This window comes from Gigantopelta aegis, chromosome 13 (assembly GCF_016097555.1).
Source record: "Gigantopelta aegis isolate Gae_Host chromosome 13, Gae_host_genome, whole genome shotgun sequence".
NCBI classification, from domain to species: domain Eukaryota; kingdom Metazoa; phylum Mollusca; class Gastropoda; order Neomphalida; family Peltospiridae; genus Gigantopelta; species Gigantopelta aegis.
The window spans coordinates 35,904,038-35,923,459 of NC_054711.1; the positions used below are offsets into that span (position 1 = coordinate 35,904,038).

Consider the following 19,422-nt stretch of genomic DNA (forward strand, 5'->3'; position numbering starts at 1 on the left):
GCACCGACCAGTGATCCATAACTGGTTCGACAAAGGCCATGGTTTGTGCTATCCTGCCTGTGGGAAGATGCAAATAAAAGATCTCTTGCTGCCTGTCGTAAAAGAGTAGCCTATGTGTCAACAGCGGGTTTCCTCTAAAAAACAGTGTCAGAATGACCATATGTTTGACGTCCAATAGCCCATCATAAGATAAAAAATCAATGTGCTCTAGTGGCGACGTTAAATAAAACACACTTTTTTCCTAGGTATATTAGACCTAGGACCTGCATTTCTAAGAGATTAAGTCCGGGCAGACAACTGTTCTTACGGACTTGCATTCCGTTTACACCGGCAAAACACACAGATATACCTCCATTTGAATATGCGACCATTAAAAACATCGGACACATCCTGCATTTGGAGTGGCGATATGGCTAAAAGTGTATTGGCTCTCGGTTTCGATCACACACAACTGGCAGTGGCAATGGAGGAAAACAAATCGGAATGAGCTGTTCTAATGATAACATGTTAAACATCTACCCGATGTTAGTCCTTGAACAGGGCTTCATAATAGATGATGATGGCTCTCTCCGGTCTCTTCTTCACATCTCTAGTGTCACATCAGTACTAATGCAGTCCATTATATTCCATAATTGGTGTCTAGTATCATCGCCTTGAACCGTACTTGTTTGTTCAAAGTCTCAAATTTATCATCTCTAAAGTTAAAGTGTGTCCTGTTTAACGACATCACCAGAGCACATTGATTTATTAATCATGTGCACTTTCCCACAGACAGGGCCGCACATACCACGGCCTTTGATATATCAGTCATGGGGCACTTGCAGGGGTGGCAACCCCCCCCCCCCCCAGTAAGAGAATGACTCCGCCTTCGACTCCAGAAGCACCCGAGGCGAACGCTCTCTCCACTGAACTAGATCCCACTCTCTCGCTTACCTCCCCTGAAGGTGATCCAAATCACGGCTTCCAGTTATTGTCTACATAACACACCGTTCAAGTTTGTTTTCTGCATCACGTTGATTGATTAATTAATTATCGGCTATTGGATGTGAAACATGTGGTAATTTGACTTCTAGTCTTAGAGACCGGCCTCGGTGGCGTCGTGGTAGGTCATCGGTCTACAGGCTGGTAGGTACTGGGTTCGGATCCCAGTCGAGGCATGGGATTTTTAATCCAGATACCGAGTCCAAACCCTGAGTGAGTGCTCTGCAAGGCTCAATGGGTAGGTGTAAACCACTTGCACCGGCCAGTGATCCATAACTGGTTCAACAAAGGCCATGGTTTGTGCTATCCTGCCTGTGGGAAGCGCAAATAAAAGATCCCTTGCTGCTAATCGGAAAGAGTAGCCCATGTAGTGGCGACAGCGGGTTTCCTCTCAAAATCTGTGTGGTCCTTAACCATATGTCTGACGCCATATAACCGTAATTAAAATGTGTTGAGTGCGTCGTTAAATAAAACATTTCTTTCAAACATTTCTTTTTTCTTTCTTTTTCTAGTCTTAGAGAGAAAACCATCTTTTCCAGTAGTAGAAAGGGATCTTTTATATGTACCATCCCACAGACAGGATAGCACATACCACGGCCTTTAATATACTAGTCGTGGTGCACTGACTGGAACCAAAGGCTCGGGAAGGACAACATCAGTTCAGTTCAGTTTAGTTCAGTTCAGTTCAGTCAAAGTTTTAACGTGTCCATATACGACTGAGGTTTCGAACACGCCTGTCACGGGCTTAGCCTCTGACAGCGCCAGTGACTAAGTCCGGGCCAGGGGGGAGGGGGGACAGGCTAAGTTTGAGGTGGGCGGAATTTGCAATAAGAATTTAGTAATTAGGTCAAAGACCTAAGTCCGAAAATGAGCTAAAACATTCTACACATGTCTGGACGAAAATTTAAGTCCCAAAAGTAAAGTTTGAGCGCTCGACTAAAAGGGTTTTAAGGTGATTTGAGCAATTGAACGGGCTGCCAAAATAAAGTGCGTCGGACTACTTACAAAAAAATAAGCATAAAATTTTGAACGACGACCAAAACGTTTTAAGTCCAACTAGGTCGAAAAACGGAGTTTACAGGACAATTCACTCGTGCAAGATAAACGGTATTGCCCCGTAGCTCGTTGAGTATTCTCTAAATAGGTGATAGTTTTATCTTGACAGTTTACCAATACGAGTCACCAACCCGTATTTGAACTCAAAGGTAAGGAAAATGATACGGAAAACCATCGTGTTACAGATACTGATATCTGTCAGGATTAATGAGTTGGCTGTGGAAGGTGTGATGATTCAAGTATCAAGTTTCACATTCTATTGACAGCACATCAACGGCTCGTTATCGTGTCCATTTGAAAAATTCAGTTGTCCAGGCTTACGTTCAGGCAGCCGCTTTTCGCTAAACGTTTGCAAACTAGTTTTACTGGTTCTCGAAGTGATCATTCGGTTAATTGTTGATAGTAAAAACCAGTCTAGAAAGTGTTAGCGACGAAAGGCTGACTGAACTTAATTCAGGATGGTGGACTCCATTTTGACTTTACCATTTCATTGTTAATGCAAAAGACTTTTTGTTACTATTTTCATTTTAGAATGTTTGTTGTTTGTTTTTTAATTCTAGAAATTTTAAATATAAATTAAATGTTTTGTAGAAATATAAACTGCTTGCGTTTTGACATTTATTTGCGTACAATCCTATTATTGCAACACCATATTAAAGAGTTACATAACATTTTGGGAGTTTGATAGGAGTGTTTGTTCGTTCGTTTGTTCGTTCGTATTCTTTCGTTCGCTTGACCTTTGATTTATTGTTTTGAGAAAACAGGAAATATAGAGAGTGAAAATTAAATATTATGAAATAGAGAGAGAGAGAGAGAGAGAGAGAGAGAGAGAGAGAGAGAGAGAGAGAGAGAGAGAGAGAGAGAGAGAGAGAGAGAGAGAGACGCTTACACACACAACACACACATACAGAGAGAGAGAGAGAGAGAGAGAGAGAGAGAGAGAGAGAGAGAGAGAGAGAGAGAGAGAGAGAGAGAGACGCTTACACATACAACACACAGAGGCAGAGACAGAGCGAGAGAGAGAAAGAGAGAGAGAGACGCTTACACACATAACACACAGACACAGAGAAAGAGAGAGAGAGGGGGGGGGGGAGGGAGACACACACACAACACAACACATACACAGAGAGAGAGAGAGAGAGAGACACACACACACGCACACACACACACACACCCCTACTTGTAATTGCAAAATTCAACACATCTATAGTTTTAATACAGTGTAGCCTTTTTTCCTTTTGTAACACAGCGCAGGTTTTCATTGCGTTGTTTGTTTTACCGGAATGTTTTTAATGAATAACAGAAATCACAAGTTGGTGACGTAGTTTCTATTTTCCTTTCCAACATGAAACATTGTTTACAACGTGGTAATACGTATAATAATATAGATCTCAGCTCCTGGGTGAATGACCCACAGGTCAGATGGGCAGGTCGCTAAGTAGAGACCCCGGGAGACGTCAGATTAGCAATTAGCTCATTCTAATCAATGTGCATGTACAAATAAATATATAAACTGTATTGTTATAAAGGTGAAATTGTAGCATGGTAACAGCTTTATAAACTCGTATGGGGTTTTTTTTACACTTGTTTTCGTGCTTATATCCAGATAAGGCTCAAGCACGCTGTCCTGGACACACACCTCAATTATCTGGACTGTCTGTCCAACACAGTAGTTAGTGGTTTGTGGCATAAGCGTACGAGACAGCTAGCAGGGCTGGAGCAAATCCTCAAATTCGGGCAAACAAAAGGATAAGAAGAAAACCAATGTGGAGCCCAATATTTTTTTTTTTTTTTTTTTTTTTTTAAATATATGAAAACTGGTAACTCCCAAAAACTTAACATTTGGCAAACAGCAAAAGCCAATTTCTGTATACACCTACATAATTTTTTAATAATATGTTTTATAAGTTTATATTTTGACGGTAAGTCACAATCCGATTAACTGTGATTTTGTTAATATTTGTCCGATCGGACTCCATTCTTCGGAATTCGTGTCTGTGGGACTTGTATACCTAGGATTTTAAGTCTATGGGACTTTCATTCCTGGTATTATCGCTCCAGCCAGTGCTCCACAACTGGTGTAACAAAGGCCGTGGTATGTACTATCCTGTCTGTGGGATGGTGCATATAAAAGATCCCTTGCTGCTAATCGAAAAAGGTAGCCCATGAAGTGGCGACAGCGGGTTTCCTCTCTCAATATCTGTGTGTCCTTAACCATATGTCTGACTCCATATAACTGTAAATAAAATGTGTTGAGTGCATCGTTAAATAAAACATTTCCTTCCTTCATTCACTCTTGGTATTCCTAGTCCACAGGACTTTCAATCCTAGTAGACCGGCCTCGATGGCGTCGTGGTTAGGCCATCGGTCAACAGGCTGGTAGGTAGGCTATTGGGTTCGGATCCAAGTCGAGGCATGGGATTTTTAATCCAGATACCGACTCCAAACCCTGAGTGAATGCTCCGCAAGGCTCAATGGGTAGGTGTAAACCACTTGCACCGACCAGTGATCCATAACTGGTTCAATAAAGGCCATGGTTTGTGATATCCTGCCTGTGGGAAGATGCAAATAAAAGATCTCTTGCTGCCTGTCGTAAAAGAGTAGCCTGTGTCAACAGCGGGTTTCCTCTAAAAAACAGTGTCAGAATGACCATATGTTTGACGTCCAATAGCCCATCATAAGATAAAAAATCAATGTGCTCTAGTGGCGACGTTAAATAAAACACACTTTTTTCCTAGGTATATTAGACCTAGGACCTGCATTTCTAAGAGATTAAGTCCAGGCAGACAACTGTTCTTACGGACTTGCATTCCGTTTACACCGGCAAAACACACAGATATACCTCCATTTGAATATGCGACCATTAAAAACATCGGACACATCCTGCCTTTGGAGTGGCGATATGGCTAAAAGTGTATTGGCTCTCGGTTTCGATCACACACAACTGGCAGTGGCAATGGAGGAAAACAAATCGGAATGAGCTGTTCTAATGATAACATGTTAAACATCTACCCGATGTTAGTCCTTGAACAGGGCTTCATAATAGATGATGATGGCTCTCTCCGGTCTCTTCTTCACATCTCTAGTATCACATCAGTACTAATGCAGTCCATTATATTCCATAATTGGTGTCTAGTATCATCGCCTTGAACCGTACTTGTTTGTTCAAAGTCTCAAATTTATCATCTCTAAAGTTAAAGAGTGTCCTGTTTAACGACATCACCAGAGCACATTGATTTATGAATCATCGGCCACTGGATGTCAAACATATGATCGTTCTGACATATTGTCTTAGAGGAAACCCGCTACATTTGTCCACGAGTAGCAAGAGGTCTTTTATGTGCACTTTCCCACAGACAGGGCCGCACATACCACGGCCTTTGATATACCAGTCATGGGGCACTTGCAGGGGTGGCAACCCCCCCCCCCCAGTAAGAGAATGACTCCGCCTTCGACTCCAGCAGCACCCGAGGCGAACGCTCTCTCCACTGAACTAGATCCCACTCTCTCGCTTACCTCCCCTGAAGGTGATCCAAATCACAGCTTCCAGTTATTGTCTACATAACACACCGTTCAAGTTTCTTTTCTGCATCACGTTGATTGATTAATTAATTATCGGCTATTGGATGTGAAACATGTGGTAATTTGACTTCTAGTCTTAGAGACCGGCCTCGGTGGCGTCGTGGTAGGTCATCGGTCTACAGGCTGGTAGGTACTGGGTTCGGATCCCAGTCGAGGCATGGGATTTTTAATCCAGATACCGAGTCCAAACCCTGAGTGAGTGCTCTGCAAGGCTCAATGGGTAGGTGTAAACCACTTGCACCGGCCAGTGATCCATAACTGGTTCAACAAAGGCCATGGTTTGTGCTATCCTGCCTGTGGGAAGCGCAAATAAAAGATCCCTTGCTGCTAATCGGAAAGAGTAGCCCATGTAGTGGCGACAGCGGGTTTCCTCTCAAAATCTGTGTGGTCCTTAACCATATGTCTGACGCCATATAACCGTAATTAAAATGTGTTGAGTGCGTCGTTAAATAAAACATTTCTTTCTTTCTTTCTTTTTCTAGTCTTAGAGAGAAAACCATCTTTTCCAGTAGTAGAAAGGGATCTTTTATATGTACCATCCCACAGACAGGATAGCACATACCACGGCCTTTAATATACTAGTCGTGGTGCACTGACTGGAACCAAAGGCTCGGGAAGGACAACATCAGTTCAGTTCAGTTTAGTTCAGTTCAGTTCAGTCAAAGTTTTAACGTGTCCATATACGACTGAGGTTTCGAACACGCCTGTCACGGGCTTAGCCTCTGACAGCGCCAGTGACTAAGTCCGGGCCAGGGGGGAGGGGGGATAGGCTAAGTTTGAGGTGGGCGGAATTTGCAATAAGAATTTAGTAATTAGGTCAAAGACCTAAGTCCGAAAATGAGCTAAAACATTCTACACATGTCTGGACGAAAATTTAAGTCCCAAAAGTAAAGTTTGAGCGCTCGACTAAAAGGGTTTTAAGGTGATTTGAGCAATTGAACGGGCTGCCAAAATAAAGTGCGTCGGACTACTTACAAAAAAATAAGCATAAAATTTTGAACGACGACCAAAACGTTTTAAGTCCAACTAGGTCGAAAAACGGAGTTTACAGGACAATTCACTCGTGCAAGATAAACGGTATTGCCCCGTAGCTCGTTGAGTATTCTCTAAATAGGTGATAGTTTTATCTTGACAGTTTACCAATACGAGTCACCAACCCGTATTTGAACTCAAAGGTAAGGATAATGATACGGAAAACCATCGTGTTACAGATACTGATATCTGTCAGGATTAATGAGTCTGGCTGTGGAAGGTGTTGATGATTCAAGTATCAAGTTTCACATTCTATTGACAGCACATCAACGGCTCGTTATCGTGTCCATTTGAAAATTCAGTTGTCCAGGCTTACGTTCAGGCAGCCGCTTTTCGCTAAACGTTTGCAAACTAGTTTTACTGGTTCTCGAAGTGATCATTCGGTTAATTGTTGATAGTAAAAACCAGTCTAGAAAGTGTTAGCGACGAAAGGCTGACTGAACTTAATTCAGGATGGTGGACTCCATTTTGACTTTACCATTTCATTGTTTAATGCAAAAGACTTTTTGTTACTATTTTCATTTTAGAATGTTTGTTTTGTTTGTTTTTTAATTCTAGAAATTTTAAATATAAATTAAATGTTTTGTAGAAATATAAACTGCTTGCGTTTTGACATTTATTTGCGTACAATCCTATTATTGCAACACCATATTAAAGAGTTACATAAAATTTTGGGAGTTTGATAGGAGTGTTTGTTCGTTCGTTTGTTCGTTCGTATTCTTTCGTTCGCTTGACCTTTGATTTATTGTTTTGAGAAAACAGGAAATATAGAGAGTGAAAATTAAATATTATGAAATAGAGAGAGAGAGAGAGAGAGAGAGAGAGAGAGAGAGAGAGAGAGAGAGAGAGAGAGAGAGAGAGAGAGATATATATATATATATATATATATATATATATATATATATATATATATATATATATATATATATATATATATATTTATCATATCACTACTAAGGAATAGCATTGGGCACGCCCATTACATAAATCACATATTTTGAGACATAAGTATGCAAATATTTAGAACATAAGTATGCAAATTACATTATTACGCAAATTATATACCAAAACGTGGAACTATTTTCACCTGTCAAAATTGTTGACGAACAAACATGGCGATTGCAGAGACGTTATTCCAAAAATGTGGGCAAACACACAAAATCCCCTTCGATGTCCCGTTGAAGTTTTCAAGTTTTATTCTTCAAAACGACCGCGAAACTTTTGTGCTGACGACCCATTCTACATTGCTACACACGCACACACACACACACACACACACACACACACACACACACACACACACACACACACACACACACTCGGTATGCCGAAAGCAGAACAGTGGTTCCTCGGGCAATGCATTGGTAGAAATAAACTTGCTGGACTGATGAAAAACGTGTGTTCGAGTGGTAATATTTGTACCACTAAACGACTGACGAACCACTCTGCACACAAATATCCGGTCCAAAAACTGAACGACAATCACGTTCCTGCTCATTAAAACATGCAGATAACAGGACACAAAAATATTCATTCAGTTAATGCATACAGCCATATAAATCACGACCAACACAAAGAACTGTCGCATATTCTGTCCGCGATATCTACATCTGGTGAATCCTCAAGTTTGGTTCCCGTGTGTTCGTCTTCGAAGGAAATCCGACAACACTTTTAAATTCGAAACAATCACAGATCATCAATATTTCCGGCGGTGTGAAGACCATGTTTGGAGGCAATGTCAGTGGGGGCAACATCGTAATAAATCTGGCTCAGCCTAAAAGTCCTGTTGTCCCCATAAAACAACGAAGAATCATTTTGGTAGATTCCGACGGCGACTGAACTTGATGAAGCCCTTAAATAGGTCAGTGACGTAGATACGCCTATGTCTGACAATGACGTAGTATTCAGCAAAATGCCGCGAAAAGTTATTTTGAAAAATTTGGCTATTGTCAGTTATTTTATTATAATTTCATTGTTTATATATAAAACTGTTAAATTAGTATTAAATTGTTTAAATAGCTACAATCGTTCTGTCCGTTTTTAACCTAGTTTCAGAAAGCATAGATAACCTTCAAGGTGTATTGACAAACCGATTACCAGCTGAGTGATTGACATGTACATGTATTCATACGTCATAACAAATTGTTACGTCCGAGCGTTGGGGTTTTGTTTATTAATCATTTAAGTGAAAAATAAACAAAATTGACAGTGATATGATAAATAGAATTCGTCACTCGTATTTTTTAATATGGTAAATATCAACCTCGGCCTGATAATCTGTATTTGTCTCGCCAAAGGCTCGACAAATACAGATTAACGAAGCCTCGGTTGATATTTCCCATATTAAAAAATACTCGTGACGAATCCTCTATATACATACAGACAGACAGACAGAGAGACAGTCGGACAGTGAAAAGAAAGAGAAAGAAGGAGAGAGATGTAGTTTTTATTGTTAATGCTTATTCTTACTCACTGTTCTTTACTTGCAGAATTTCGCTCGAAGGTTTTGGTAGCTCTTGCTTGGTCATGCGCACTCGTGTTTTCCATCCCCATGCTGATTATTAACAAGCTTCAGGTCGTGGACGGGTCGACCCAGTGTTGGATCGAGTTCCCGGAGTGGATGTGGAAGGTATGACGTTATCGAGCACACGCACTGTCTGTAATACTAATAGTGCAGTCACTAACCACTGTATTTATACACCCGTATGGTGTCATACACACGTGAGACACACTCATAATTGCATCTGTGAAGTTGGTAGTTGTATATATACTCTTCAAAAAAAGTAGGGGAACTCTAATAAGAATTTACAATTGCCAAAATTGTAAGGTATATTAGCTGAAGGGAATGGTTATATGACAACAGTGAATTAATTGGGCAAACATTACAACCGGTAGTTCAGTATTATAGAAGGTTTTATGACCACCAAAGATCTTGAAGGACGATTGAGGTCAGAAGTGAAATTTTAAAGTTAAGATTTTTTTAACGCCGCATCGCAAATTCAAAGAATAAAAATGACTAAAAACAAAACAATAACAACTGTATGATCAACAGAATGAAAAAGATTGACAGAAATATTGTTCCACGGTGATTAATCGACCTTCCTGGAAATTATCAAAATCGAGAATGACACCCTACGCACGTGTACGGGGCAACTGCGTGATGCACGTGCAAACTATGGAATGTGTTTCAGTGTGTTGATAAACAGACCTGAACGTTCTTTACTAGGATGTCTGTGGTCAAAACGTATGCTCGGTCTAATAGTTGGTATTAACATTAATATTTCAGGTTCCCCTACTTTTGTTTGAAGAGTATATCTGTCTCGCAGGATCGAATCACCTCGGTGGTGGATCCATTTAACTGATTTGTTTTATGTCGTTTCAACCAGTACACCACAACCGGTATATCAAAGACCGTGGTATGTGCTATCCTGTCTGTGGGATGGTGCATATAAAAGATTCATTGCTACTGATGGAAAAATGTAGCGGGTTTCCTCTTTAAGACTAAATGTACAAATTACCAAATGTTTGACACCGATGATTAATAAATTAATGTGCTCTAGTGGTGTCGTTGAACAAAACAAACTCCTTCTTCTTCCTATTCATATACCTACCTTTGTTTAACACCAAATAGCCTATGTGTATTTTTGTGCTGGTGTTTTGTTAAGCATTCATTCATTCATTCATTCATTCATTCATTCATTCCGTTGTCCCAGAGATACAATCCAGATAGCTTTAGCGACTACCCGGAACAGCGTGCTTTAACCTCAGTCGAATCTAATCACGAAAATAAACAAAACATCAGATTCTTGCTGCTAATGCACAATTGAAATTGCAAAACAAAATGTTCGTATTACTTTACGCACACACACACGCACGCACGCAAGCAAGCACACAATCGTATACAATCATTTGTGACGTCGCTCTAATTTGCAAGCACCACTTTAAGTTGGATTATGGTCTTGTAGAGAAATCTGCTCCTTAAATTGTTTTCTCCACAAGCGGCCTTTCTCATTTACTCAAGCGGCTTTTGTCATTTATGCAAGCGTCTTTTCTCATTTACACATCAATATGAATGCAGTGTCCCGGGTCCTGTCGTCTGACTCCGGGCGGTATATTCCCCGGCAGCTTGGCTTTAGCCTTATTATCCAACCATTGCCACGACGTGCGTTGTTTATTGGTGTTCTCAAGAGTGTTAGTCTTTTAGTCTTCTATGATATATTACAATGGACAAAGCAATATCTGAGATTTTCATCCGTTTTTTTCCCCCTTCTTTTTTACAAGTACAGGCAGACCTGTATTAACCTTTGCTCCATTCCACGAAGCGATCGTAACTGTCGTAAATTTAGTCCCATAGACTTAAAATCCCAGGAATACAAGTCCCACAGACAAGGATTCCGAGGAATGGAAGTCCGATCGGACAAAGATTAAGAAAATCACAATTAATCGGATTGTGACTTACAGTCAAAATATAAAGTTATAAAACATATTAGTAAAAAGGGGCGGGACGTAGTCCAGTGGTTAAGCGCTCGCTCGATGCGCGGTCGTTCTAGGATCGATCCCCGTTAAATTTGCATATAACTCTATAATGAATACTTAAAATTCAAATAAAAATATATTATTAAGTTGTAAAGCCATACCAATTTTAAAAAATTTGGAAAAAAAAATCAATGTAAGTAGAACAAAGTTTCAAATTGCACAGACTACATCTTATTTTACAATGCAGGTACGAAGACAACTGATGGAACAGTCAATGTAGTGAACGTACATTCTGCACGTTAAGCTTTCTCGTGTTTAAGATGTCACAAACATGCAACACAGACAATGATATTTTTGTTAGAACATCACAGCACACACACACGCATGCGCGCGCACACATTTCAGTTCAACTTATTTCCGTGCTTCTATCCAATTAAGGTTCAAGCACGCTGTCCTGGGCACACATCTCAGCTATCTGGGCTGTATGCTCAGGGCAGTGAGTTAGTGGTTAGTGTTTACTGAGAAAGAAGAGGGTGTAGTGGTCTTACACCTACCCACTAAGTCGTTAAAACTCGCTCTATGTGGGAGCCGGTACCGGGCTGCGAACTCAGTACCTACCAGCCTTATGTCCAATTGCTTAACCACGACACCACAGAGGCACACACAGGGTATACAGAATATATACACGGTCGGTCTAGGTCAAGGATCGATCACCGTCGGTGGACCCATTGGGCTATTTCTCGTTCCAGCCAATGCTACACAACTGGTGTAACAACGACCGTAGTATGTACAATCCTGTAAGTGGGATGGTGGAAATAAAAAATCCCTTGCTGCTAATCAAAAAGTGTAGCTTATTGCATGGCGGCAACGGGTTTCCTCTCTCGTAATTTGTGTCGTCCTTAACCATAATTATGTTCCACGTTATATAACCGTAATTAAAATGTCTTGAGTGCGTTGTTAAATAAACACACCTTCCTTCCTTCTTTTATTTTTTTATTTTTTTTGGGGGGGTGGGGTGGGGGGGGGGGTGGAGGTTGTGGGTGTATTGTTTTTATTTTTATTTGACTCGACCATTGAGCGGTGACAGGACTGGGGTGTCCTGATACATCCAATTGTTCGCGAACGTTAGCGTCGTTTGTTGTCACTAAACGCAGCTCTTTCTCCTTAATTGCGTTTGGAAGAATCGTATATCCTGGGGCTGAGCTGTTCTTCCAATATTCTTGAAGCGAGATCATCTATTTGTTCACAGTGGTACGGCCATTTGTCTGTTTATCGCGGTAAACACACACCCTTGGGAAGCGGTGCTCGGGGAAAACCACTCAAATCTGCCGTGTCGACCTTTAGCCATTTGCTCACCGTAAGTAGAGGAAGCAGTCCTTAACACTGCATCGGTGGTTAAGCCATCGGACTTAAGGGCTGATAGGTATTGGGTTCGCATCCCGATACCGGCTCCCACAAGAGCAAAGAAAGAAAGAAATGTTTTATTTAACGACGCACTCAACACATTTTATTTACGGTTATATGGCGTCAGACATATGGTTAAGGACCACACAGATTTTGAGAGGAAACCCGCTGTCGCCACTACATGGGCTACTCTTTCCGATTAGCAGCAAGGGATCTTTTATTTGCGCTTCCAACAGGCAGGATAGCACAAACCATGGCCTTTGTTGAACCAGTTATGGATCACTGGTCGGTGCAAGTGGTTTACACCTACCCATTGAGCCTTGCGGAGCACTCACTCAGGATTTGGAGTCGGTATCTGGATTAAAAAATCCCATGTCTCGACTGGGATCCGAATCCAGTACCTACCAGCCTGTAGACCGATGACCTACCACGACGCCACCGGGGCCGGTTCCCACAAGAGGTCACTATATCGACTTCTCTCTCACTAACAACTAACAACTAGTCTCTAAACCACTGTCCTGAAAGAAAGAAAAAAGAAAAACAGTTCAGATAGCTGATGTGTGTGTGTGCCCAGGAAAGCGTACTTGAACCATAACTGACAGTAGTACAAAAGTAAGTATAAATGAAATGAATGTTAATTAAACCCAAAAGGGCATTATAACTGTTTTATCTTCTCCTAAATACATTTAAAACAAAACAATTCTCATCCAAATTATTGCTATTTTGTACTCCAAATGCAAAGAAAAATAATCTCTGTTTAGCATGCTCCTACATCCCGTAAAAATCTCCCCCTCCCCCTAATCCCAAATATCCTGCTGGTGTAGATATTCTTTATTTACTCCATAATAGGAAGATTGTAAAGTAGTGGATGGTAGGGGCGAGACGTATCCCAGTGGTAAAGCGCTCGCTTGATGCGCGGTCGGTTTGGGATCGATCCCCGTCGGTATATCAAAGGCCGTGGTATGTGCTATCCTGTCTGTGGGATGGTGCATATAAAAGATCCGTATTTTGTAATTTAAAAAATGTAGCGGGTTTCCTCTCTCTGAATGTCAAGAAATGGCCGTATGCTTGACATCCAATAGCCGATGATTACTAAATCAGTGTGCTCTAGTGGTGTCGTTACACAAAACAATTTTTTTAGTGTACATTAATATAATAAATACAACAATAATAATATAATATCATAATAAATACACCAGGGGTTGAAATATTGCCGTCCTGTCCGGATTTGGCCGAGAAATATCACCATGGACCGGGAGATTTGTTTTTGCCAGTGGTCCTGTCAGACCGGTAATTATTTTACGTTTATTTTCACACATTAGTTTGAATCAATAATGTTTGGTCTGTCAGGTTTTGATTCGGGTCGGCAGAATTTGTAGCTTGCCCGACCGAATATCCGGCAGGAATGTTAGTCAAATTCGATCCTTAAAACACATTACAATACAGCGTTACTATGAACACGTCTACAAGACCAGTTTTAAATGAAACAATGGGCGAGTTAATCAACTGTCATCACTTCAGCAACCACATAATGTCGACAAGGGATTCTGCATCACACAGTCTGAGTAATTTCTAATAAATTCTTTCACTCTGATATTTTGCTATATAACACCTTGATGAATTTTTTAACTTTGCAGTTACCAAAATAATATGTATCTAATTCAACTTTCTAACCGATGTTACGGAAATATCCGATTTTGACCGAATGGTTCGGTCGAACTACCCGATGGGTCGAACTCTTTTTCGAGCACCGACGGGTTCAAGCCAACGGGATTCAACTGTATATGTATATTAAAATAATTTTCTAACTGCTCTTGTGTAACCATAATATTAATCATATTACTGTTGAAGAAACGCATTCCATCTGTAGATATTGATAGATAATGAAACGTGCGCTGTTTGATAGCGATGTATAAGAAGATTACAGGAGAACGCGCATGCGTTGTTAACCGCATCGTTCAAATAATGATATTTTCACATTTGGATACAGGAATTAAGTAATTTGTTATGGCTTCGAATTTGTTCCTCCAGTGGTTGAGATGAAAGAATTTGTAAAAGAAATATCTGGAAGAAACCTTTAAGGTCTTAATGGATTTCAAACACCAAGTTGATTGTATCACAACATACATGTACTACCTTCTCAAATATGTGGGCTTCTTTGGAAAACAACAACATGACAGACGACATATTCGTTTGAAGTTTTCTCTTTCTTCTCGATGTGGACAGAGGAAAAGGAAGAAAGAAGGAAATGTTTTATTTAACGACGCACTCAAAACATTTTATTTACGGTTATATGGCGTCAGACATATAGTTAAGGACCACACAGATATTGAGAGAGGAAACCCGCTGTCGCCACTTCATGGGCTACTCTTTTCGATTAGCAGCAAAGGATCTTTTATATGCACCATCCCACAGACAGGATAGTACATACCACGGCCTTTGTTACACCACTGGCTGGAACGATAGAGGAAAAATAAACTGTCAGAAACAATTACATAAAAGTGAAGAGGGGTAGGGACAGTAGGGATGTGTCAGGCACGGCGTAAGCAAGTAGACATTGGGAGGGGGGGGGGGCTGACTAAGATGGAGGGGGCAAAGCAAAGCTTCTAGGGAGTTCAGGGGTATGCTCCAAAGTCAAATTTTAAAAACTAGATGTCCTGAAATGCAATTTCCTGCATTCTACAAGTAAAATTCATCTCTACCTTAAGATTTACTTCCAATAACATTTTTTATTCAGAATTGTTGCTCCGCCGTGCCTGTGTGTATAGTCGCTACACGGACTTCTGTCTACATCCATTAGCTTTCGTTCTGGGAGCCCCACGACTGGTATATCAAAGGTCGTGGTATGTGCTATCCTCTTTGTGGGATGGTGCATAGAAATGATCCCTTGTTGCTAATGGGAAAATGTAGCGGGTTTTCTTCTCTCTGTCAAAATTACCAAATGTTTGACATCCAATAGCCGATGATCAATAAAGCAATGTGCTCTAGTGATGTCGTTAAACAAAATAAACTTTTTTGTTCTTAGCATTATAGGCTTTAGAGGCTCCCTCTTAACAACTCTGAAGCTCACGTGCTTATAGTATGCGTCCCACCCCAGATGAAAAGCGTAGCCAGGATTTTATATTGGGGAGTGGGGGACGGATGTGTCATGGGGTGACATGCAAATATAAAAACTGATGTGGGGAGAAGAGACCCCCACCTTGTCTACGCCATTGGTTGGTGGTATCTTCTGACGCCCATCAGCAGATCTCCACAATAAACTTAATCCAACATATTATTTAAATGACTACATTAAAATGTAAATGAAAACGTCGTCGTTGTTGGTGTTGTTTCAGTTGTACATCACGTCTATCGCCGTCGTGCTGTTCGTAATCCCGGCCTTCGTCATCGCCGTGTGCTACATCATCATCGTGATCATCATCTGGTCCAAGACGAGCATGCAGATGTCATCGACGACGCCATCAAAACGAAAAGACCGCTCACTTAGAAACGGTGAGTGTGTAAACATGAAACAAAGTCAAAATATACAAATTGTTGTTGAAGCAGTAATTTGTTTATAATTGGTGTAATTGTGGTCGCCAGTAATCGACAAGGTGGTCACGTGTGAGAGGCAGGTAATTTTATGACATCAGTATCAGTACATACAGATATGTAGGAATATCGCCAGTAATCGACTAAGTCGCCACGTGTGACAGGCAGGTCATTTTATGACATCAGTATCAGTACATACAGATATGTAGGAATATCGCCAGTAATCGACTAGGTCGTCACGTATGACAGGCAGGTCACGTTATGACATTAGTATCAGTACATACAGATATGTAGGAATATCGCCAGTAATCGACTAGGTCGAACGTGTGACAGGCAGGTCACGTTATGACATCAGTATCAGTACATACAGATATGTAGGAATATCGCTAGTAATCGACTAGGTCGTAACGTGTCACAGGCAGGTCATTTTATGACATCAGTATGAGTACATTACTGATATATAGGAATATCGCCAGTAATCGACTAGGTGGTCACGTGTGACAGGCAGATCATTTTATGACATCAGTATTAGTACATACAGATATGTAGGAGTATCGCCAGTAATCGACTAGGTCGTTACGTATGACAGGCAGGTCATGTTGTGACATCAGTATCAGTACATACAGATATGTAGGAGTATCGCCAGTAATCGACTAGGTGGTCATGTGTGACATTACACACACACACACACACACACACACACACACACACAGACAGACACACACACGCATACATACACACAGAGAGAGAGAGAGAGAGAGAGAGAGAGAGAGAGAGAGAGAGAGAGAGAGAGAGAGAGACACACACACAACACATACACACACACACAGACACACACAGACAGAGAGAGAGAGAGAGAGAGAGAGAGAGAGAGAGAGAGAGAGAGAGAGAGACACACACACACACACAGGCGCACATACACACACACACATACATACATACATACACACACAGACACACACATGCACACATACATACATACACACACAGACACACATACATACACACACACACACATACATACACACACAGACATATATACACACATAGAGACACACATACATACACACACACATACACACATACATACACACACACACACACACACAGATACACATATACATACACACACAGACACATATACATACATACATACACACAGACACACAGACAGACACACATACATATACAGACACACATACATACACACACAGACACACGCAGACAGACACACATACACATACAGACAGACACACATACACATACAGACAGACACACATACATACACACACAGACATACACACACACATACATACACACAAACACACACACATACATACATACACACACATGCGCGCGCGATGACCTACACATCTTACACTCCCTACCTTTAAACACAGACACACACACACATACACACACGTAGACACACATACACACACACACATACATACGCACGCACATACACACAGACACACACAGACATACACACACACATACATACACACAGAAACACACAGACACACATACACACACGCACGCGCGCGATGACCTACACATCTTACACTCCCTACCTTTAACACACACACACAGAGACACACATACATACACACACACACAGACACACATACATACACACACAGACACACATACATATACACATACACACACAGACACGCACGCACACATACATACACACACACACATACACATACACACACTCAGACAGACACACATACATACACACACAGACACACACACACATATATACACACACATATACAGACAGACAGACACACATACATATACACACACAGACACACATATATACACACACATACAGACACACAGACACACACACACACAGACACACACACACACACATATACACACACACACACATACACATATATACACACACACACATACAGACAGACAGACACACACACATACATACAAACACACACACACACACATACACATACAAACACACATATACACACACACACACACACACGATGACCTACACATCTTACACTCCCTACCTTTAACTCTTTGGCATGGTTAGCAAATGGCAACAGTGCTGATACACCCACCATCAATCTTATGGGGGAGGGACGTAGCCCAGTGGTAAAGCGCTCGCTTGATGCGCGGTCGGTTTGGGTTCGATCCCCGTCGTTGGGCCCATTGGTATATCAAAGGCCGTGGCATGTGCTATCCTGTCTGTAGGGTGGTGCATACTAAAGATCCATTGATACTAATAGAAAAATGTAGAGGGTTTCCTCTCTAATACTATATGTCAGAATTACCAAATGTTTGACATACAATAGCCGATGATTAATAAATCAGTGTGTTATAGTGGTGTTATTAAACAAAACAAACTTCTTCCACTATCAGTCTTAAGGGCGTGGATAGGTTAACATGATACTTGGCATATTACTTGATTACTAGTAACTGGAAGGTGGTTATACACCAACATAGCATCTCATTGGGTCCAAGGTCGAAATCCACTCAACTTAATTGATTAAAAACATATTGTATTGCAAGACAAGACAAGACGAGAATTTTATTCTCATAAACTGCACCGAGTGCAGTATGGAGAAAATATAAACAAAATAAGTGACAAAGTGTTTTCTGTAGTGGTAATGGACATAATATTTAAGTAATATTAACCCGGAAGACTGACCCTCTCAATGACAATTTGCAAATATCTACATAGTTTACACAAAAGTGATTTTTTAGTTTTTAAATAACTGGTAAAAGGTAATTGCACTTGCTCTATTGGTATAGTAACTAGGTATATACACATTTCGATCAGTAGATAAAGACGTACATTTAAAATATAGTGAAACTCATCACCAACACCAGTGTTGCACAAGTGACATATTCTGTTTTCTCTCTCAATATTAAACCATCTGCCGGTTTCAATAGGAAGTCTGACATTTCCAGTTCTAAATTTACAAAGAATTGAGAGTTTCAACAAATAATTTTCTAATTTAAATTCATGCTTGAACATTCTGTAGTTAATACCTTTTGATGAGTCAAATTTATCACTATTCCATTTTTGTAAGTACTGGTCACATAGTATCCGTTTAACTGCATGTTTTAACCACAAAACATCCACCTGTGTACATGCATATATATTACATAAACCACATTCATCTAATATACGTTTTATAAAGGATAACCAAGTACATGGTATAGCATTAACGTTATGGTTATATGATGCCAACATGTATAATATACCAGACAATTTAGATTTTCTACTATTAACAACATTTGCCCAGTATGTAATCATTCTAACTTTAACACTAATAGACAGTGGGTATCTACCTAATTCACCATAAATCATAAAGCTTG

The 19,422-nt window shown here is 40.6% G+C and overlaps 1 protein-coding gene across 1 annotated transcript in view; it reads left to right on the forward strand.

Moving 5' to 3' along the window:
- Positions 1-19,422, forward strand: part of LOC121387295 (cardioacceleratory peptide receptor-like) — a 93,736-nt gene that overhangs the window by 45,111 nt on the left and 29,203 nt on the right. Inside the window, exons 4-5 of the mRNA XM_041518317.1 lie at positions 9,141-9,280; positions 15,867-16,023. Coding sequence (XP_041374251.1) covers positions 9,141-9,280; positions 15,867-16,023 — 297 coding nt within the window. The remainder of the gene's footprint in view (positions 1-9,140; positions 9,281-15,866; positions 16,024-19,422) is intronic.